The 24,183-nt window shown below is 36.3% G+C and overlaps 1 protein-coding gene across 1 annotated transcript in view; it reads left to right on the top strand.

The window, feature by feature from the left end:
- The window catches only part of LOC126979374 (protein draper), a 71,428-nt gene that overhangs the window by 508 nt on the left and 46,737 nt on the right, over positions 1-24,183 (top strand). The window contains exon 2 of the mRNA XM_050828628.1: positions 21,116-21,273. Within this exon, the coding sequence (XP_050684585.1) occupies positions 21,194-21,273 (80 nt within the window). The 5' untranslated portion in view covers positions 21,116-21,193. The remainder of the gene's footprint in view (positions 1-21,115; positions 21,274-24,183) is intronic.

The raw sequence follows: 24,183 nt of genomic DNA, 5'->3' as shown, positions 1-24,183 counted from the left end.
TAATAACAGGATACATCCCACATTCCCAAATATTCTCTCACAACTTGCACACTGCTCTGAAACCCATGATGTATGTTTTTCAACTGTCCAAATATCGAAAGTTTTGGAATGGAAATTTTTATGTAAATTTCCAACCTGAAATCTCTCATAATACCATGGTTAATTTGTTATGTTCTTAAAGTGATAACCCTCCCTTCTAGGATCAATACACAAATAAAATTTGAAAACAAAATTTTATGAACTATGGGGGACTCGAACTTGAGAGTTGAAAAAGCATACAAGATTTTATGACGTCACTTGAATGGTTAGCTCAGTTGGCACAGTACTGGCACGGAACGCCAGAGATTGTGGGTTTGAGTCCCGCATTGTTCATAAAATTTTATTTTAATACCATGGTTCTTCAAATTCTTTCTTTTTTTCAATAAGTTCCTTCCTTAAATTCAGAAACATTAAAATTTCAGTTCAGTGGCCTCTTATATAGGAATAATGGATCACTTTTCTTTTGATTTACTATACCTCATATGTGTCTCCTCTCCCATGTTTTATACTCCACTTGTAAATATTTTGTGTTTTTCCCATATAATATATTATTTATATTAGAAAAAATAAGTATATTTTTCAGAATTAATGTGTGTAATCACCAGCTATTACCATTAAAACTGATTGACCTACCTCAACCTGACATTGGCTAAGTCAACCGTTCCATAAACGCCACAATAGAATAATATAGATCTGTCATTTTAATACAATATATTATTACTAGTATTTTTTTTTGTGAAAACTATGGTGAACAAGTTATATAAATAATATAACAAATCCAAATACCATCTTGTTTGCTTTATATTATTATATTTTAGTATGCTACTGATTAAATGCACTGTATCAGTGGTTAACAAATAAGTGCTTCTATAGTTTAAATGAATTTTTCAATACAAAATGAATTAGTCTATTTGATAATAATATATGTAAATTAATATACTTTTAATATTATACATAGGTGCTAAATGAATTATTAAGTTATTTACATCACATATTATAATATCTTCAAATTTTATTTTATAAATATTAGTGATATCATTGTGAAATCTGACATATTTCGGTACAACAGTAAAGTAGTGTTTAGTCAATTTTGTAACATATTTTGCATGTCAATTGACAAAACATTGGATTATCCATTATATTGTTAACATCTTAAGTACAATGTTTCCTGCAAATAAAATTTCATTTCATTTCATTTTATAAAACATATGTAATTGTAACTGTGTTTTTACATTTGATTTTATGTAAAACTTACATTTTTATTATTATCAAATATTGTGTAACTTCAATGCAAAATCTAATGTAAATATACAATTACACACATTTTAATCCTTTAATAAGTGTTTAATTTAAATGTATGACACTCACATTAATTAAAGAAAATACTAACTGTCCTAATAAGATTAGTTGCTTTTACTTTCTTTAATCTGCCATTCCCTCACTAACTCTCATTTCTATTTTAATCAGCTTGCCCTCTCTCAAGTTTAATCTCTTTCTTTCAACTAAGTGCTGGAGCTGTTTAAGTGTGTGTTTTACAATATTAGGGTATTATTAAGTTTGCATTGTTTATGAGATTTATTTGTTAAGCTATTTATATATATTATATTATTATTATAACACTCTAGTGTCAAAGATATAAGGGATTGCTTGTAACTAATTCTAGTAGGCTTCATAAGATACATAATAGCTTTAAGGGTAAATGTATACACTTCTATAATAAAATCCCAGACACTGTTCAGGCATTATCTATAAATAAATTTAAATGTTTTATAAAAAAATGGCTCTGTCGTAAATCCTATTACTCCACTGCTGAATATCTAAATGATCGGACAGCCTGGGACTAGATTATGATTTCTTTATAGCGATAGCAATGACTGTACAATATTGTATATTTTTATTGAAAAGAGCGCAAAATAGAATGCTGGGAGAGTTTCTTGCGCCGCTTCTTCTCTCTCAGAGCGCCATTTGTTTCCGAAGCGGTAGTAGTATCTAGTAGTTATTAGAAATGACATCAATAAGAATTCTAAAGGAATCAATTTTGAGAAAATTTATGCCTTTAAGCCAACGAGTCCTGGACTTTTTTCATTCTATATCATATATGTGTCAGTACACTTCTTTTTCTTCTGTTAATCATTTCTTTCCCTCAAATATGTGAAGGGAATGATGGCTGGACAACTTGTGAATGGGTGGTGCTTGTCTGTATGACAAGTCGACCTGTTGTATTTTTGGATGTAAGTACTAACTGTCACAGTAATCACAACCATCCAACCAAGAGTCAGTTCAAGCTCTAAAGGTTGATGCATTCAATATAGGATAATTTATATTTATACAGTTAATTCTTTATTACTTTTCATGAAATCATTTGTATTAGTTATACATGACTCATATATATTAGATGCCAGCACCTTACAAACTAATTTGTTATTTATATTACAGCCATTGTAAAATACTCTATTTCATTGAAAAGAGTGGCGGTTGAGTTTCATGTATGTTCTTCACACAGGCTCAACTTTTTGTGAACATATGGTAAATTCAGTACTTAATTTAAAATATATATATATATATATATAGAGATGATTCAAAAGCGCTTAGTTTAACCTTATTTGAATAAAGTTTATATGACTTTGACTTTGAATTAACTGTGGTGGATCTATTATTTTGTTATTATATTCATTCCAAAGTTTGTCATTTTCTTTTCTGCTAGTTCTCTATAAAATTTCATTGTTGGTTGGATAAAACTTGTCTTTGTTTTGCTGAGCTGTTTTCTAGTTTTTGTGTCCATTTCTTTGGTGTTAGTTTTAGTAATATGGTTATATTAATTATCCTTTTGTATGGAAGAGAGTACAAATGAGTGTACAGGTCTCCTCATGTTATGTGATCACCTCCCCCATATTCTCTAGCAACACCAGACAAATTGAAGTAGTGTTGCCGTCCCTTTCAATCCCACCCTACACACAGCATCACCTTTTTATACCTGTGAAGCATGATTGATCTCTTGAAAAACGGTTCGGTTTTGTTATGTCTCAGTAAATGAGTATACAGAGTAAAAATAAAAAAAATCCTATTTTCATTAGATTATATACTGTAAAAAAACATAAAATTATATTTATTGTTCATTGAAATATCACCAAAAAAGGCTAAAATACCCACCCACTCACATATAAAACTGTCAGGACCTATGGGTTAAACTATTTATTTCCTCAAAATGGTATCATATCTCAGTATAAATAAAGATAAATCCAAATACTTAGTATATTTAATGATCATAATATGCAGGAATGAATCAGTGTGGCTTTAGCGGATGTCTGTGTCTGCAATATGGTTATATTATCACCAACCTTGACCATTGTTTTAAATTTAGACGAACAGTACACAATTACTTTGACTGCATCCATATTTTAGTTAGATCCTTCCTCATCCTCCTTAGTCATTGCGTCGAGTGGTCGTGGTTGCATAATGAGACTGTAGGTACACACAAGATGTATCTATGGTGGATAATGCAGCCCTCGCAATGCGCCTCCACTTGCCACGATCTGGGAACATTGGACTATGGTGGTTTGTGTCGCAGCCTTTATCAGGTCTGTCCAATGCGAAGGTGACCAACCTCGTGACCGCTTGCCTTCCGCTCGTCCTTGGACAACGAGTCGTTCCATCGAGTTTTGGTTTCGTGGAACGTGCCCAAAGTAGTTGAGGATTCGTATTTGCAGAGCCGACAATAATCTCTCCTTCACCTTGAGTTCTTCCAATATCGAAACATCGGTCCGAAACGCAGTCCAAGGAATTCACAGCTAAGTAATTGAAGGTGAAACATTTATCTAACAACATAACGGGAGTTTGACAGGGCTATAGGACAGGACACCACGGCGGCGCAACCAGTCGCCGCTACCAACGAAATGTATACAGCCCTGTTGCGAGTTACTCACCTGGTGCCCGTTTGGTGGCGCGACCACGGTCCGTTCGGACGCGTCATGACTCTGGTGTCTAGTTTGGTAGCTTACCGCAATCAGTCGCGCCACTGTGGTTGCCCCGATGAAATATAGCCCTAAAAATATCATAAATAAACATATCAGTCTCTTTATAATAAGTAACTGGACTTTGCTTAGTAGGACACATATATGAGTCATGTTATACCCATGTGTGAATATACTGAGACAGTATCAACTAGTAACATTTGCTGTATTATTATAACGTAACATACTATGCTTTCTTGGAATGTGACTAAGATGTCTTTTGTTAACATGTGCTAGCTGTAAATCTTTAAATAATGTGTCTAGAATATTTGGCTCCTGCCGAGATGGTTCTCCAATTAAATGCTTGAGGTTTTCGCATGGAACAGCAATGCTTAGATTGAACCAATATAATTTTTTTAAATGACAATAAGGGACGAGATGAGCAGGACGTTCAGCTGATGGTAATTGATACATCCTGCCCATTACAATGCAGTGCCACTCAGGATTCTTGAAAAATCCAAAAATTCTCAGCGGCGCATCAATTGCGTTCGTCACCTTGATACAGAAGGTGTTAAGGGTCATTTGCCCAGTAATTTCACTAGCTACAGTGACCTTCAGACTGAAAGACAATAAATATGCGCCGTGATCTAGCCGGCATCATGTGCAATAAAGCCTTCCACTAGTAATATAATATAATTAGTGTTCTGTGTTAGGTTAGTGGTACAAGAGTGAAGGACGAGGTTGTTTCCTATCTGGTTCTGGAATTAGGAACTTATTAAAATTTAGTTTATTTTTTGTTATGGAATGGGAGGACTGACGGGCGTACGGGTCACCTGATGTTAAGTGAGCACCGCCATCCACATTCTATTGCAATACCGCAGCTTAGAAAGTTGTACGCGCTGTTTTTGAAGGTACCTATGTCCGATCGTCCTTGGAAAACTGCACAAGGAAGAAAATTCCATAGCTTGGTTGTACTTAGAAGAAAGTTCCATGAAAATTGCAGTGAGGACGAATGCCACACATCCAGTTGGTGGGATATCAACAATACTACATATACCTACATAGTGGGGAGGCTTGAACTACGGCCGAGCTCTTATTACTTGACACTTAGTTTCCTCAAAGCCATGTAATAAGCTGATCGTCCTGCTCATCTCGTCCCTTATTTTTATAAAAAAAAGTACCGTCCAATACAAATGATATGATGTAATGTTAATATTGCTTAGTTCATGTACAGTAGCTCTGCTGTAGAAATCTGCCACGTGCGAATCTCAGCATTTAATTAAGGATTAGGCTGTACATACCAAAACAATTCAATATACCTATGTCCATGACACAAACAAAGCGGTATCGCAAATTCAGCTGACCCCTACATTTCTTTATTCCGTGTAATATGATGCATTATCAGCAAACATCCGGGATACGGCGTGCCTGGTACAGTCGCATGTTTGCCAGTTCAAGTTGTTTAATAAACACAGTCTGTGGGAAAGACTTTCTGATTTTTGGTTGCGTTAGATTAGGTCTAGGTTCTTTGGTGAGGTCAAAGATAATTATCACATTTCGGCTTGGTTTGCTCATTAGCATCATATGAATGAGTCATATTTAGAGCTGCCAGTAATGTCAGGACCCCGTGAAAGATTCAATCGCGTGGTCGTCGTCGCCTCGTCGAGTCTCATATTGTAGAGTGTTCCGAATAGCTATTTGACCTGATTGATGCCACTGAATTCATTGCGGTACAATTTAGAAGTCTATTACCATCCATTAAATGGATGTCTAGCTTTTGAGTAAACTCGCAAAGCTTAAAGACGTAGTTAGTTTTAGTTTGTATGTTTTATGGACTAGTTAGAGTTGCGCTGCCATCCACGCGAAATCCACCTTTCTTTAGTTTTTGCACTAAAAGTTACAACCTTTGCATTAAAAAACAAAATTTGCAACTTTTCCCTTCAACTGACAATTTTAAGTTTGCTCACGTCTGGCATCATGTTGGCAATATCCAGTAACTAAAAACTGTTGTTAAATTTATTGCTATAAAGTGCAATCTTAGTTACCTTTAAAACAATTTAATCCACTTTACTGGCAGGTAACGTTCTCATGATCCAAATAAACGGACCTTGAAGTTTTAATTTCTAGTCGTGTGGTCTTAGTACATTCCCTTGGTTTTTACACCCAGACACTTTTTCGAGAAGCTAGCGAGGGAGGTATAGCACCATTTACTTTAATAACGTAATGTGGGGGACTCGAACATCTATTGATAGGTATTAGTAAGCTAACATCGGAGGTCCTTGAAACCAGTGCTAGACAGGGCGCGACCGCTAACTACACTCACCCTGATGAAGGACTTCCGGTAAAGCCGATTTACGGAATAGGAGAACAAACGAGCGTACGGGTCACCTGTTGTTAAGTGATCACCGCCGCCCAAAATCATAAATAAATATGTAACATAATGAAATGTCTTAGATACCTACACTATTATATAGATGTTCTTATTGTTCGTTGAAATGGCTGTGTATCATTCACAATGCGAAATTGGCCCAATGTTTATGACACAGATATTGTTCGTTATTTAAATAAACTCGTATTCAGCACCTAGGTATATCACAGTATGGTGTTTACTGTTTAGTTATAATATTATGATTCTGTATTGTTTCAACGAAACCCTGCAATTGTATTGGATATTGGACATGTTTGAACTGCTTTCACGATAAACATACATATAATATTAGGTTATGTACTAATAATTAAATCATAATCGTAGTTAGTAGTAGTTCTAGAATGTTTTATTTATAAACGACCAATATCTCCGAGTGATATAAGATAAAGGCAATAAGTTATTTAAGTTTATTTTAAAATTGTTCTATACAAAACAAATATTGAAAATAAAAATAATTTTAGGTCCCAAATCGAAATAAAAACTATCCTATCTCTCAAGTTGGACCAAACTGCACTCCATGAAGTAATCCACATTAAAATCAGTTCATTAGTTTAGGAGTCCATCGCGGACAAACAACGTGTCACGTAATTTATATATATTACTAACTGACCCGACAGACGTTGTTCTGTAGATAATAAAATATATACTGTTTTATAAGAATTTGCCAATAATATTTCTAAACATCAAGAATTATTTCGTACAAAATGCTCCCTGTTGTTATGATGAAGTTGTTTCACTGCGTAACTGTTAAACCGTACGTCACTAAATTCTCTCATAGAAAATGTCTATACAAAACAAATATTGAAAATAAAAATAATTATAGGTCCCAAATCGAAATAAAAACTATTGTATCTCTCAAGTTGGACCAAACTGCACTCCATGAAGTAATCCCCATTAAAATCCGTTCATTAGTTTAGGAGTCCATCGCGGACAAACAACATGTCACGTAATTTATATATATTATTAAGATATAAACCGCTTTTACCCATTTTTTTATTGTAGAGGACCAGAAACGAACGTAGGTGTCACCTAATGTTAAGTGATCACCGATGCCCATAATCTCCTGCAACATAAGAGGAACCACAAGCTGTAGCCGAGCCTTGCTTTTTGAGAAAATATTTTTATACAAACATACAGCAATTACATTTGTATAACAATATTTTTTTCACTTCTCATGCTCTGAAATTGCTTATTTGTGCACGGTATAGGCTGCACGATTTTTGTGCACAAGTGCATTAACGTATCTACTCATAAATGTATCTATATTAAGGCAAAGAAAATGAGCCATACAGCAATAAAAAGAGACAAAATTGATTTAATAGTAGTCTGTATGGGTCTGGAGCCCAAGCCTATTATCAATGTCGTAAGATTTAAAAAAAAAGCGCGGGAAACAGGTCTAGTTTTTTTTGGTGCGTTTATTTATTTCTAAAATTGTTAAAAATGTCCATGTTATGCTGCTGTTTTATTTCCTCGCAATCGAAATGAAAAGCAGAGTTTATAACTCGTCCACAAAACCTTTCCTCGACATAACTATCAACCTGCTAAAAGTCTCGGATGAAAATGTTTCATTTTGTGCACTCGTTGTAAAATCTACTATTGAATACTTATTACTCAATGCCTGCTCAGTAATAATTAAATATCATGTTTTGACGTGGCTCACTTCATTGCGCATGACGAGCCCGTTCTAGATTGTTTTGCCAATCATCATATTTCGAGTATTGCACGTGCTTATTAACTATTGTTGAAATTCATGTCAGGTAAACCTCCACACAGTTCACAGACTCTGTGAGTCTGTCAATAAAGTTTACGTCCTAGATGCCTAGATGGCGCTAGCTATAGATTAAAACGGACTATGATTGTGCTTTGTGTATTGGGTGTAAGGCTTAGTGCCACGGCGGTGGATAATAAATAAATAGAAGTGTTTGTGTGTGTTTCATTGTGAACGTAGATAGTGTATTCTACAAAAATTTGGTGCCGAAACCCGGGAAATTCAAAAGGACAACAGATATAAGAAGATAAAGTTTCTATGTGGTAGCGGTGAGTTGAGTGCTAATAAATCAAAGTGAATTTGGACCCTAAAACTGTGAGTAAATTAACTTATAAAATTACTGATATTATTTGAACTTGTAAAATTTTAAAGTAAATTCAAGGACTTAGAATAATTCACTAATAAGTGCACAGACGGGGAATCCATGCCCAAAAAATTTTGAAGTGTTAAGTTTTAAAAAGACTTAGAAAGATTTCGATGAATGCTTCATTGACTTAGCAGATTTTCAACAAATATATTCCATCGACTTAGAATAATTACCTATCTCATTGAATTAAATTTCTCACAACTGACAATATGAGTGTGGAAAAATCAATTGCCATTCAACAGGAAAGACTTACGAAATTAAATCGAGCTGAGGCTAATTACAGAAAAAGTCCTAAGGAAAGGGTCACAAGAGGTTATTTAGAAACAAGGTTGGAAATAGTTGAAAGCTTGTGGAAGGAGTTTACGGAGACTCATTGGCATATTATTGGAACAGCAAATGAAAGCCAAAGCTCTAGTCTTGACTACTTTACGAAAGGCACGTACGATACGTTTGAAGAAAACTATACTTATTACAAAGGCTGTTTGAAAGAAGCTATTCATGCCATGATTCGTCGTGACGAATCACAAGCATTGCCACCACAGTCGGTGGTTAAAGAGTCTAAGTCCAGTGATGTCAAACTTCCTTAAATAGAGTTACCTAAATTCAGTGGAAAATACGAAGAATGGCAACAATTTTACGATCTTTTTTGCTCACTTATTCACAACAATCGGAATTTGTCAGCCGTTGAAAAATTGTATTATTTAAAGAGCACTTTATCGGGTGATGCGGAAGCGCTCATTCGAAATTTACCAACAACTGAACTTAACTACAGCGCGGCATGGAAAAAACTGACAAACAGATATAATAACAAAAGGTACAATTGTAATGCTATTCTCAAGAGTTTATTCACTCAAAAGCATATCACCAGCGAATCTGCCTACTCCATAAGATGTTTGCTAGATGGAACAACATCGTGTATCACGTCTCTCAACAACTTGGGAATTGAAACCAAAGAGTGGGACGCAATTCTCGTTTTCCTAGTCGTGTCCAAACTAGATCACGAGTCACTCCGCCAGTGGGAGATAACTGTCAGTGGTGTTTCATCTGACACATTGCCTAAATGGGATGAATTAGAAGTATTCCTAGAGTCACGGTTTAGGACACTGGAAATGATTGATAGTAGCAAACAAATGTCTAAAACTCCTCACAACAATGCAAAACGTATAGAGAAAATTAAATCATTCGCAGTTCATGATGACGCTAAGAAATATCAATGTATCATGTGTTCAGGAGATCATTTCCTCTATCAGTGCAAGGGATTTGGACAACTAGCGCCGCAAGAGAGACAAGAATACGTACAGAAAAAATCTCTTTGTTTTAACTGTCTAGCACCCACCCATTCAGTTAAGAAATGTCGTTACACAACAAGCTGTCGTAGATGTGGTAAACGACATCACTCTTTGCTTCATCAGGAAAGAGAAATACAACAAGGGTTCACAAACACAACAGAGAACAACCACACATTCACACAATCAAAGCAACCTAATCAAGGAAACAGTCAACCTTCATCACCCAATCAAAGGGTGAATGTCGTTGCCAATTTTGCAAGGGAAGAAACAGTCGTCGGATTGGCCGACGTTCTTTTGGCGACGGCAATTGTGAGAGCATCTTCTGACAGCGGTCAATTCTGTGTTCTACGCGCCTTGATCGACCAAGGCTCACAGGCCTCTTTTGTCACAGAGCAAACAGTACAAACATTAGGGCTTAAGCGAGTGTCAGTTAGTGGCTGCGTGTCAGGTATAGGGGATGGTCGATTGCGTATAAAGCACATGGTTTCTTTCCAAATAGAGTCGCGTAGGGATCCAAGTAAGTCTATTCAAATTTCTGCATATGTATTAAAATCCCTTATTTCTCGATTACCCACCAACAAAATCTCGTCACCTGATTGGCTAGATATTGAGAACCTATCACTAGCTGACCCAGGATTCAAATCACCTGGTAGAATTGATATTTTACTAGGAGCTGAAGTGTATGGCGAAGTCCTCTTGAATGACATTATCAAACACCCAAAGGGACACTTATTAGCTCAAAACACCATCTTTGGGTGGATCATTTCAGGGAAGGTATCCCAAGTACCTTCAACTGGTGTCAGAAAAATGGTAAGCCTACACGTTCAAGTAAGAGAAGATATTTTATTAAAACAATTCTGGGAGTTAGAAAATGAACCAAACTTGATTCAAAAGAAACTTACTAAAACAGAAGAAAAATGCGAAGAATTTTACGACTCAACTACTTTCAGGAATGAAGAAGGAAGATTTGTGGTCAGATTACCTTTTAAGAGCGATGATCCACAATGTCAATACGGAGGATTAAAGGAGATAGCAGAGAAAAGATTTTATTATTTGGAAAAGAAACTTCAAAGGAATCCAAATTTTAAGGAAGAATATTGCAAGGTAATGCAAGAGTATCTGGATTTAAATCATATGATCGAAATAAAGGACGAAATGGTCGAGCCAAAGGCAGTATATTTTCCACATCACGCCGTTGTAAGGGAAGATAAGGAAACTACCAAAGTACGAGTTGTCTTCGATGCCTCTTGCAAAGGTAAGAACGGCGTATCTCTTAACGACAATCTTCATGTCGGGCCCAAACTACAACAAGATCTGAGACACATTCTGATGAGGTGGCGTATATTTCCTATATGTATCGTTGCAGATTTAATCAAAATGTACAGGCAAGTGCGCCTTAATGATGAGGACACGCGTTTCCAAAGGATCTTATGGAGATTCAACCCCGATGAACCTCTGGGTCAGTACGAGTTGCTCACACTCACCTTTGGAACGGCGTGCGCACCTCATTTGGCCGTAAAGTCTCTGCAACGGTTGGCAGAGGACGAGCGTCTCAATTATCCAACCGCATCGGAAATAACGATGAAGGATTTTTATATCGACGATCTCATGACGGGCTGTCAAACTGAAGAGGAGGCAATTGAAATTTATAAGGGAATGAATAAGCTTATGCAGGCAGGAGGTTTTCAATTACAGAAGTGGAGCAGCAACAGTAAAGCCTTATTGCAGTACATTGACCAAGACAATCAGAGTTCAGCTCCATCTATTCCCATTAAGGCAGACAAAATGGTTAAAGTTTTGGGCATTTGTTGGAACAGAGATTCTGACGAGTTTCAGTACACGGTAGATTTGCCGGAAGTTGACAAATTACCAACAAAGCGTCAAGTGTTGTCCGACATTGCTCGGCTATACGATCCAATGGGCTGGATCGCGCCCGTTGTCGTGACTGCTAAGGTATTCATTCAAAAACTGTGGAAGTCAGGTTTGGCTTGGGACGATGAGCTTCCTGTAGATTTGCTAAATGAATGGCTAAAATACAGATCACAACTCACTGAGCTGAAAACCATCTTAATTCCAAGGTGGCTACATTTTACTCAAGATTGTGAAGTCGAATTGCACGCGTTTGCAGACGCTTCCCAAACAGCTTACGCTGGGGTTGTGTTCTTTCGTTCAGTAAACGAAAAGGGTGATGTTCACGTACATCTCCTAGCCTCGAAAACAAAAGTGACGCCGATTGAGAAGGAGTTATCAATTCCTAGAATAGAATTGTGCGGTGCAGTCCTGGCTACAAAATTGCTGCATGAAGTTGCACAAGTTATGGCTGTGCCTAAAGAAAAGCTTCACGCATGGTCTGATTCAACCATTGTCCTAGCATGGTTGCGAGGATTGCCGTCTAGGTGGACAACTTTTGTAAGCAATAGAGTATCAGAAATTCTTAACATTCTAGACAGTAATCAGTTCAATCATGTTGGAACAAAACTTAACCCCGCAGACTGTGCTTCCAGAGGATTGCAACCTTCCGACTTAAAGAGAGAGATGCTTTGGTGGAAGGGACCTGCATTTCTTCATCAACCATTGATCAATTATCCAATAACAGAATACAGCACACAAGAAGAAGTCAGAGCGTGCAAAACTGGGGAAATCAAGACCTTAGTTGCGTTGAAGAAAGTGGACGCAAATCAACGTTTCAAGCAAGAAGAAAACAATTTATTTTGGAGTAAATATTCGTCTCTGAACAAAATGTTAAGAATTGTGTCATATGTTAATAGATTTTTAAATTTAAAATTAAAAGCGCACGAAAGAAAGAAACATCCGGAGTTCATTACTGCAAGGGAAATTAATGATTCTTTACTAGGTTGCATTAAACAAGTTCAGGCATTAAAATTTAAAGAGGAAATCAGGCAACTAAAGTCTGGAGGTCATGTACAGAAAAAAAATGAACTGCACATTCTCAACCCGTTTTTAGATGGAATGGGACTTTTGAGAGTAGGTGGTCGAATAACTTTATCTAAGTTGAGTTACGACGAGAAACATCCCATAGTGATGCCTGACGTAAGTCATCTTACCCAGGTCATCGTACAGGACGCTCATATCTCAACAATGCATGGCGGACCTCAAGCAATGCTCAATTACCTCAGAAGTAGGTTTTGGATAATACATGCCAGGCAGTTAGTTAAAAAATGTTTTCGCCGTTGTGTCACATGTATAAGATACTCCCAACGCAAAACCACTCCTCTGATGGGTCAATTACCAGAAGTGCGGTTGCAGCCAAGTAAGGTTTTTAAGTCATCAGGTGTAGACTATGCGGGTCCCATAAATTTCCGAATCTCTCCTGGTAGGGGAGGCAAATCCTATAAAGGTTATATTTGCCTTTTCGTGTGTATGGTGACTCGTGCCATTCATATAGAAGCAGTGTCTGACTTAACTTCAAAAGGCTTCATCGCTGCATTTCGTAGATTCGTTGGTCGACGAGGACGTTGCACTGATCTACATTGCGATAACGGCACAAACTTTGTCGGTGCTGATAAAGAGCTGCGAGAAATATTCCATACAACCAAATCAAAAGTCCCTCAAGAAATTGCGGATGTTTTAGCAATGGAGGGTACAACGTTTCATTACATACCTCCTTTAAGCCCAAATTTTGGTGGAATTTGGGAGGCTGGGGTTCGCTCGGCAAAGACACATTTTAAGAAGGTGATAGGTAATCATACTCTAACCTATGAGGAGATGACCACAGTGTTGGTACAAATAGAGTCTTGTCTGAATTCACGACCATTGAGTCAGTTAAGTGACAATCCGGTAGACCCTCTCCCCTTGACACCCGGCCATTTCCTGGTAGGAGAACCTCTTGTTAATGTTTGTGATAGTTATTACATTAATCATGCTGAAAATGTAAATTTAACAAGTAGATGGAAATTAGTTCAAAAGATTACTAATGATTTTTGGCGTAGATGGTCCAAAGATTATTTATTAAATTTAGATAAGAGGTATAAGTGGACCATAAAAAAATCCGAACCTGATGTTGATGATATAGTTATAATTAGGGAGGATAATTTGCCACCAACAAAATGGATTCTCGGTAGAATAGTTCAAAAACATCCAGGCAAGGATAATGTCACGCGTGTAGTTACTATTAAATGCAAGGATAAATTGTTGAAACGTCCTGTTAACAAGCTTTGTTTCCTACCTAAGTGATAAGCATTCTGATAAATTGGTTTAATTTTTGTTATTCATAGATTTCTTTTCGTTCTTGTTTCTACCTTGTGTTACGGTGGGCGGTTAATGTCCGTCTTTAAGAGTGTTTAGTTAGTTTAGACTTAATTAGTAAATTAATTAAATTATTTCTTTAGTTTTCAAAACAAATGCTTTCACAAGCTCAGTCCCTCACGGTGGGGGGTATGATTGTATAAGTTTATCATTGTTCCAATTACTTATGCATTATGTATTATCTATTACAGATTGTTATGTTTAGTTGTAAGCTGTTACTCGTATAAGTTAAATTCTAATGTACATTTGTAGTCAAGTTCCATATATTATAATTTAATTTGAAGGACTCGTCCTTGGTGGGCGGGATGTTGAAATTCATGTCAGGTAAACCTCCACACAGTTCACAGACTCTGTGAGTCTGTCAATAAAGTTTACGTCCTAGATGCCTAGATGGCGCTAGCTATAGATTAAAACGGACTATGATTGTGCTTTGTGTATTGGGTGTAAGGCTTAGTATTACTATGTTGTGTGTTCGCTAAATTTTTGCCACGGCGGTGGATAATAAATAAATAGAAGTGTTTGTGTGTGTTTCATTGTGAACGTAGATAGTGTATTCTACAACTATACTGTTATAAGATATCCTCAAATGTTTTAAGTTTCGAAATTTAACACTAGATTAGCTTACACTTGGATAAATATGATATAGCTATACAGATTTAATTTATTTGATATAATCCATACTTCCATACTTAATATATAAAGAGGAAAGATTTGATTGTTTGTTTGTTTGCATTGAAAAGATTTGACTGAACCGATTTGAATAATTCTTTCACTGTTGGGAATCTACATTATCCCCGAGTGTTATAGGCTATATTACATTTTCAAGAAAGTAGGGATCCCTACTAAAAGTCCAGTAATGCAACCCAAGGCGTAAAAATACGTACGCGAACGACGTCGCGGGGTATCAGCTATTTAATATATAAAATTCTCGTGTCGCGGTGTTTGTAGTTAACCTTTCCGGATCGGCGCGCTCCTCCAAAACGCCTTGACCGATTCTCATGAAATTTTGTGTGCATATTGGGAAGGCCTGAGAATCAATCAACATCTATTTATCATCCCCCTAAATGTTAAGGGTAGTCCATCTCAATTTTTATTTTATTGATAATTTTTTTATTATTTTATGATACAACATTAAAAATACATACAATCCTAAATTTTCCTATTGTATCGCGATTTTTATAATATTCTTTTCCATCCACAGAGTTACGCAAAAGGGTTGCAAGATGGCAATCGAATACAATAAATGTAGTACGACAAATTTTATATATCTACGATATATTTGATAGGTCTGAGAATCGGTCGTCATCAAATATTTATACCTCAAAAATTTTAATTATTGAATTTTGTTTTTAATTACTTTATATCGCAATACAAAGTTTGCTGGGTCAGCTAGTTTATATATACAAATTTAATTTGTACCAAAATTTATGGACGATGCGGGACTCCAAGCCGCGCCTCTCGGAACCGGTAGAAAGCGCCGCTGTCGAGTTCTAAGAATTTATCTTATAATGTTTTGCCAAAATTAAATCTTTAATATTTCCCATTCCAAACTTAATAATCAAACTCACATATATTTTTATATCGTCGTCATTTTTATTTTGTTTTCTGTCTACGCCTTTCAGTTCAACAGTTTTTATATATATTTTTTTTTATAAGGTTTGCCAACAGGTTTACATCTTAGTTACGACCAGAATTCACATTCGTATTATAAATAGAGGTGCAGGCCCAATTACACAGCTTCCTGGATACGGTTTAAATATTAGTAAAAATATGGAAGACTAATAATTATTACAAATTACTTTTAAATTTAGTTAAAGAATCATAAAAAATATCTATAGTAGTAGCGCGACAGTTGTTGTGTCCAACACAGTCTGGACAGCAAGCCGTTTTGTCCCAAATTGGTCCTGGTATTCATTACATAATAGGGCCTATAATTATTTATATTATGTCTATGATTAGGTCTGGGGACAATGGGTTTTTTATATGAATTTGTTAATAATATATCAATATCCGGACGACCGAGCGTTGCTCGGATTTTTAAGAATGTACAAAACTTGAACAAAAAAAAAACTAATAGGACATCTGGATTCGAACCGGGGTCTTCTGCTTTCCGGATCACCCAATGTCCCATCTGAGCTATAATAGTCTTGTATATAGTGGCGAAATTTACCTTTGTATTCTAATGTTATTGTAGCTGTTTCTCATTCAAACATGGATAAAACCATTTTCTTTTAATTGAAACCTAGCTAGATCGATTTATCACCCCCGAAATCCCCTGCATACTTAATTTTATGAAAATCGTTGGAGCCGTTTCCGAGATTCAGATTATATATATATATATATATATATATATATATACAAGAATTGCTCGTTTAAAGATATAAGATAACATCAAAAATTACTTCGTAAAATATGCACCCTGCTGTCGTAATGAAATTGTTTCACAGCAGAACTGTCAAACCGTGCGTCAATAAATTCTCTCACAGAAATTATGTATGGACACATCAAAGGAAAAACGAATTTGTTGTTTTTATTTTTTTAATTTTGCAGCATTTTCCCTATTTATTCACCTTTTAAATCTTCTCTGGACTTCCACAAATAAGTCAAGACCAAAATTAGCGAAATCGGTCCAGCCGTTCTCGAGTTTTAGCGAGACTAACGAACAGCAATTCATTTTTATATATATAGATAGATATTACATAATAATAAAGCCTTTATTACAGTTAACACAACATAATATTTACTTAAGTAGTAGATAATTAATATACATAATATACTTAATAAATTGTAATTTTTTTAACTTATCTTACATAACTGTTATTAACTTAATTATTAATTTTAAGCAGTCTGTGTCCTCTTCTTGTTAACTGTGTCCTTTGACGAAGGCCTCCAACAAGGTCTTCCATTATTCCAGTTCCATGTTGTTCTGGTCCATAATGATCCTCCTATCTGTTTCAGTTCATTCTTCAATCATATGAAATGCCTTTCTCTATTTCTCTTATTACCTCTGGGGTACTATTTAGTTATAGCTCTAGTCCATTTAGGTGTTTCTGGTGGTGGCCTACCCATCTCCATTTCAATGTGTGTATTGTTTTCTCTATGCTTTTGAACTTAGTTTTTCCTTTGATATTTTCAAATCGCAATTTGTCTTGGCGCCTTACCCCAACTTCACTTCGTTGTATTGAATTTTGGTATATTTTTAACATGCTTAGTTGTTTTTGAGTAAGCAGGCAGTATGCTAGAGTTGATTACCTTTCTCTTGTAATTTATAGAGAATTCCATATCGTTTATATATAAACAAGTATAATTATTTATATTTAAGCTGGGGATTTGGCCGATTACCGTTAAGATATGGCTGCGTCGACGCCAGTAATTGGTGTCAGTAGGTCAACGCTGTAGTAACCGTTTCTGACCATACGATTTGCAATGATTATAAATTATGCTTTGGTTCCATTTAAATTCGCTATTAGTTTCATTTTAGTTTTATAAATAATAATAACTTGTGAAGTTCGCCTGAAGCAAAGTTCGAAGGATGCATGTCGCCGAGATGAAAATGCTCAGATGGTCTGGTGGCGTCACTTGCACTCACAAAGTGAGGAATGAGCACATCCGCGGCACTTTTAGAGTCAGGCCAATCCCAGAAAAGCTAGAGAGACTAGATTAAGGTGGTATGGGCATGTCATGTGGCGTCCAAAAGATCATATGACCAAGAGAGTGCTTGATATTAACACGGGACCAACAGGACGCGGAAGACCCCGATTAACATGGAAATAAGTAATAGACAAAGATCTACAAAAAGCCAAAATAGATCCGCAGACGACCCAGGACAGAACGTCTGGTTAGATTAGTATAGCATAGGATAGTGCGAGGATAAAGAAGGAGAGATGCTTGTGAAGCTCAAATGTTGAAGATTAAATATTATTTTTAACCAATGAGAGGCTTGAACACGATGCATGCAGTCACCACAGCGGTGGATTTTTCTAGCGTGAAGCAGTGATATACAAGAAGGGTTGCCAATATTGTCCGAATATAGTATTTTTGGAATCAATATCCAAAAAGTATAGTAGACAGGGGATTAATGCAAAAAATATATATTATAAACATTTCTCAAAAAATATATTTTGAACTGCTTTACTTGATAGATTTTTAATTGACAGGAACCCTTCGTAACTTTCATTAAAATCTAATTTTAAGTTACAAAACACTATTAACTCTGCTTTTATCAGATGGATACCTGTGCCGGTACTGGCTCTACTGCACTTATCTTTCCACTATGTTCATCACAAAAAATATGCGATCTGCATGCTGATAAAATTTAGTAGTTTTGTCCTCTATCTTATATATAAAATTCTCGTGTCACAATGTTAGTTACCTTACTCCTCCGAAAGGGCTTTACTGATTTTTACCAAATTTTATATGCATATTCAGTAGGTCTGAGAATCGGCTACTATCTATTTCTCATCCCCCTAAATGTTAAGGGTGGTCCACCCCTAAACTTTATTTTTATTTTTTTTTGGACGTAATTTTTTGTTTTTATTTTGTATGATACAACATTAAAAAATACATACAACCCTAAATTTTTACCCTCTACGATCAACCCCTATTTTTGTATCGCGATTTTTATATTGTTGCAAGATGGCAACGGATCAATACTTACAGTAATTATTGTAGTAGGTACGATAAATTTGATAGGTCTGAGAATCGGTTGCATCTACTTTTTACACCCCAAAAATGTTTTATTACTTTATATGGCAATACAACGTTTGCTGGGTCAGCTAGTAATACAGAGTTGCGCAATAGAACGTGCATATTGCATCATCTTTTTTCGCGGGGTAGAAAGTGCGAGGGCGGGGGGAGTCTGCATCGTTGGGTAGGCGGGCTCATGGAGTTTTAGTCACTATGAGTCACTTCGACGGGAAGCGTCGCGCATTTTGCGTGCGCGCATTTTACGAGAACTCTCGTTCATACATCGTTACTAGGCGTTTATATTGTTCTGAATATGGACTACGGCAAATTAGTGAAGCTCCGAGTGCTAATTTAATTAAAATATACATACAGCGTTTTGAAGAGAGTGGTTCAACGTTTCAACCACAAGCAAAAGGTCGTCCAAGAACATCTAGGACCGACGACAATATTGAGAGAGTTATGCAGTCTGTACGAGGAGATCCACAAATGTCTACTCGCAAGAGATCGTCTGTCTTACACTTATCGAGACGAAGTTTGCAACGAATTTTAAACTTGGATCTTAAACTGCATCCTTACAAGCTGCAGTTAACACAAGAATTGAAAGAGTCTGACTTCGGAGCAAGGCTCGCATTTGCTAATGAAATGCTTAATCGATTTTCCAATTTTGACAATATCCTTTTCTCAGATTAGGCCCACTTCCATATCAATGGGTTCGTAAACTGTCAAAATTGTCGTTACTGGAACAGTGAGAATCCCAAACTCAAGCACCAGAAACCACTGCATAGTCCTAAAGTGACAGTATGGGCAGCAATCTCTGGTAAAGGAATAATTGGGCCGTTTTTCTTTGAAAATGCGCGGGGGCAAAACGTCACTGTTAATACCGAACGCTATGTTGCGATGTTGGAAGGTTTTTTGGCTCCAGACCTTGAAAATTCAAGAATAGTGAATTCTAGGACTTGGTTTCAACAAGACGGAGCTATCTGGAGGTGTGACCTCAAATGACTCCATGGCGGTTGTGAAACAGATGTTCCCTGGCAGACTGATTTCGAAAAGAGGTGATATCCCATGGCCCCCACGTAGTCCAGACGTGACGCCTCCTGACTTTTTTTTGTGGGGATACCTTAAGAACAAAGTCTACAGCAATAATCCGAAAAACATCGATCAGCTCAAGGAGAATATCCGTGGTGAAATGGCAGCAATTACACCAGCATTACTGAAGAAAGTTTTCAATAACTTCCGTTTGCGATTAGAGGAGTGTCGTCGTAGAGAGGGTCATCATTTAGACGATGTTATTTTTAAAAAATAAACTTCAGTTATTTCTTAATAATACCTCAGTTTTATTTTAACTTTACCTTTTGTATTTATTTTTTAATCAATATTTTAAATATGCACGTTCTATTGCGCCACCCTGTATTATAATATATGGTTGACAACCCTATATGCAAGCGTTTATTGTGTTTCTATTTGAAGGGTTTCGTAGTTACTGAAATTACTGGGATGAAGAGTCTTAACATCTCATGTATGAAATTGACCAGCGCAGTTGCATGCCCAGAATTTTGGGTATTTCAAGAATCATCGTAATGGGCAGGGTGTTTCACTGACCATTGCGTGAACGTCTCTCTAGTCACTTTTTCTCATAAAGAAACTATGTATGTTAAGGGTTGAAAGTCATTTATCATTGTCGCTTTGACGCATGCTTTCACTTGTTTTCAAAGTTTTGTCTAAAATGATGAGAGCTCTAGTGGCTAATACACAAAATATCATCTAGAATTGTCATCAATTATTGCGAACGCGGAGTGCCAGTATTTTATTCAGGGGTATTATAGAATTATACGAAAAGATGGTCTTAACTCTAAATGAAAATATGAAATACGGTGATATATTCATCACCATCAGCCAGAAGACGTCCACTGCTGGATAAAGGATTCCCCCAAATATTTCCACGACGATCGGTCCTGCGCTGCCCTCATCCAACGTATTCCGGCGATCTTGACCAGATCGTCGGTCGATGTTGTGGGGGGACCTACCACCACTGCGCCTTCCGGTACGTGGTCGTGATTCGAGGACTTTACTACCCCATCGGCCACCAGTCCGTCGAACTATGTGCCCTGCCCACTGCCACTTCAGTTTCGGAATCAATTGGGCTATGTCGGTAACTTTAGTTTTCTCCGGGCAAAGCCCTCTCCATTGCCCTCTGAGCGATCATGAGCTTTCTCATAAGTCCCATAGGTAGCGACCACGTCTGCGTACCGTAAGTCATGATACATTATTATGTCAGAAATATTTCCAAACATTCGAATTGACACGAGTCCATTGTTTCAGGTAATTGGCGGCGATACGCGCGTAACAATCGCACCGAACAATAGTTGTTAGAAGATGTGGAGCGCGTGACCAGGCGGCATGTGGCTCGGAGTGCTGATGCTGGCGGTGCACGCCGCCGCCATGCTCGAGGGACCCAACGTGTGCGTTCGACAGGAGGCGTGAGTGACAGATTTATTATGATAAAAAAAAGAAAAAGCCCGCTGAGTTTGTGGCGCACGTTCTTCTCAGGTCTGAGGCATACTTTTTCGAATGGGTGGTAGTTTTTGATTTTCAATAAGTGGGAGCCGCCCTTTTACAGTACATTAAAAATACTGAAAATTACTGGGCGAATGAGACTTAACATCTTATGTCTCAAGGTGACGAGCGCAATTATTGTAGTGCCGCTCAGAATTTTTGGGTTTTTAAATAATCCTGAGCGGCACTGCATGTTGATGGGCATGGCGTATCAATTACTATAAGCTCAACGTCCTGCTCGTCTAGTCTCCTACTGTCATAAAAAATGTGATGTATCCCATATTGAATAAAAATATTTGAATTTGAATCTTACTATAGATGAGCGACCACACGACTTGCTACATTCGAATTTGTCGGCGTAATTTGCAAAGTCAAATAAACTTATTTATTTATTTACTTTATTGGAGACAAAAACAGAAACAAAAGATTAAATACATATACAAATTATAACTAACTAAAATAATTACAATTATTCCCTTGGAACGTCTCACTGAGAACATAGATGTTAAAGATAAAAGCGACATCTGCTTAGGTGCAAGCGTGCACGTACAATTTACAATACAAGTTAATCGTAGCAAAGGTAGCAAGTAAAACTTGGTAAAAGTAAGCTATATAATTGTAAAACTAGAATGTAGAAAACAGAAATAATAAGATTTAAGTTTGATTAGAACTGAATATTTTTTTAAGATTAGTTTTATAGGTAAAAAGGGAGCACGAAAACATATCAATGTTATTCAACGTGAGATTATGTAAATATATATATATATAAAATGTAAATTTCTAATTTTTGAATGTAGATAGCATAAAACGGATTCCAGATTGGTGACACATATTCTAGATGAGATCTAACTAGACTATTAAAGAGGCAGGTAAATGTGTCTTTCCGCTTAAAGTGTTTAGTATTTCTTGTTATGAAACCTAGCATTCGGTAAGCTTTATTAAGTACATTTTCTACATGCACATCAAGAGTAAGTTTTGTATCTAGATACACACCAAGGTATCTAACGGTTTTTTCTGAGTTAAGAATGTAGCCACCTAGTTGAAAACTCGTAGTAAATATATTTAAATTTCTTGTGAATGTCATATGAATACATTTGCTAAAGGCCAAAAACAGTTTATTAATTTTACAATATTCTTCAAATCTCATTAAATCAGACTGTATTAATTTTAAATCATTTTGATCACGAACACAGGAGTATATCTTTAAGTCATCCGCATATAAAAGGAAATTGCAATGTTTGAAACAAGATGAGATATCATTTATGAAGAGTAGAAATAGTAATGGTCCTAGGATAGATCCTTGAGGGACGCCCGAAGAGGCTATGACAGGGGCATTGACAGGGGAGACATGCCCATTAATAACAACAGACTGAACACGATTTTGTAAATACGAACTGAACCAACGCAATAGATTGCCTTTGATTCCGTTGTAGGAAAGTTTTTTCAAGAGTATCAGATGACCTTGACCTTGTCGAACACCTTCTTGAAGTCTGTGTAGATAGTTTCAATTTGTCTTTTTTGATCCAAGGCATTAAAAGTATAGTTTGTAAAAGTGAGTAAATTCGACAAAGTAGATCTTCCTTTTACAAAACCATGCTGTTCGTCAATGATGAAATGCTTACAGGTTGAATAAACATGATTGTGCACCAGTTTTTCAAAGACCCTTGGAATTACTGAGAGAATGGATATGGGTCGATAGTTCTCAACATTACTCTTAGAACCCGATTTAAATATAGGTGTTATGTAAGCATGCTTCCATTGCATCGGGAATACACCAGCTTCCAGACATTTGTTAAAGATGATTTCCAATGGGACTGAAATAGTTAAAAATGTTTGCTTTAAGAAATGTGGACTTATTTGATCTAGACCGGGGCCTTTATTGGGATCCAGATTTTTTAAAGTTTTACATATCTCAGATTTGGTAAGGTAAATACTGTTTAGATACACTGGGCTATCAGATGTAACATCGTTTACAAGTTGATTAACGTTATAAGCCTCGGGTGATACTGGTTCAAAAACCGATTGAAAGTATTTTGAAAACATCTCTGATATAGTGGTAGGATTATACGAAGAGTCATTTTCTAGTATCATTGTGTGGGGATATCCGGAATTCGTTTCTTTAAGGTTAGATGTATATTTCCAAAAGAATTTAAATTTTTTTAAGGATGATTCGACATTTTCAATATACTTATTATAGCAATCGGAGAGTAGCAATTTAACGCGTTTGCGCAAAAGGGCGTACTCTTGGTAATCGCGTAGTGATTGGTAAACTTTCCATCTCAACCAAAGCTTTGATTTACGTCTCAATGTGCTTATCAAACTTCTTGAGAACCAAACTGGAAACCTTGGCGATACATGTCTTTTAAGAGGCACGTGACATTCAATTATGCTATTGATATTTTTATAGAAATTATGAACTGCATCTTCAGGAGCTAAAGGATTAAGTTCAGAGAGCCAGTCAACATTAGATATTGCTTCGTTAATGATATCATAGTTAGCTTTAAAGAAATTTCTTTTTAATTTAGGTTTGACGGGCATAGAAGCTGTTTTCTTTATAGAAAAAAATATATGTAGTGGTGGAGGTACAGTATTAAGTAACGGATCGTCTGAAATATTCACCGTGCAATTTAAAATATTACATAATACTAAATCTAGTATTCTATCGTTTTGGTTTACAATAGTATTTATTTGTTTTAAATTCAGAAAAGATATGGTATAAGTTAATAATTTTGAGGGTTTCGTATCAGATTGAGAAGGGTGAAGAAAAGGAGCATCATTTGACCATTTTAAGTAGGGAAGATTAAAGTCGCCCAGTAGTAAGTAGTTATTAAAAT

The sequence above is a fragment of the Leptidea sinapis genome, chromosome 1 (genome assembly GCF_905404315.1).
Source record: "Leptidea sinapis chromosome 1, ilLepSina1.1, whole genome shotgun sequence".
In the NCBI taxonomy this organism is placed as follows: Eukaryota; Metazoa; Arthropoda; class Insecta; order Lepidoptera; family Pieridae; genus Leptidea; species Leptidea sinapis.
Note: the sequence above shows the minus strand (reverse complement) of the source record. Positions and strands in the feature narration are given on the sequence as shown.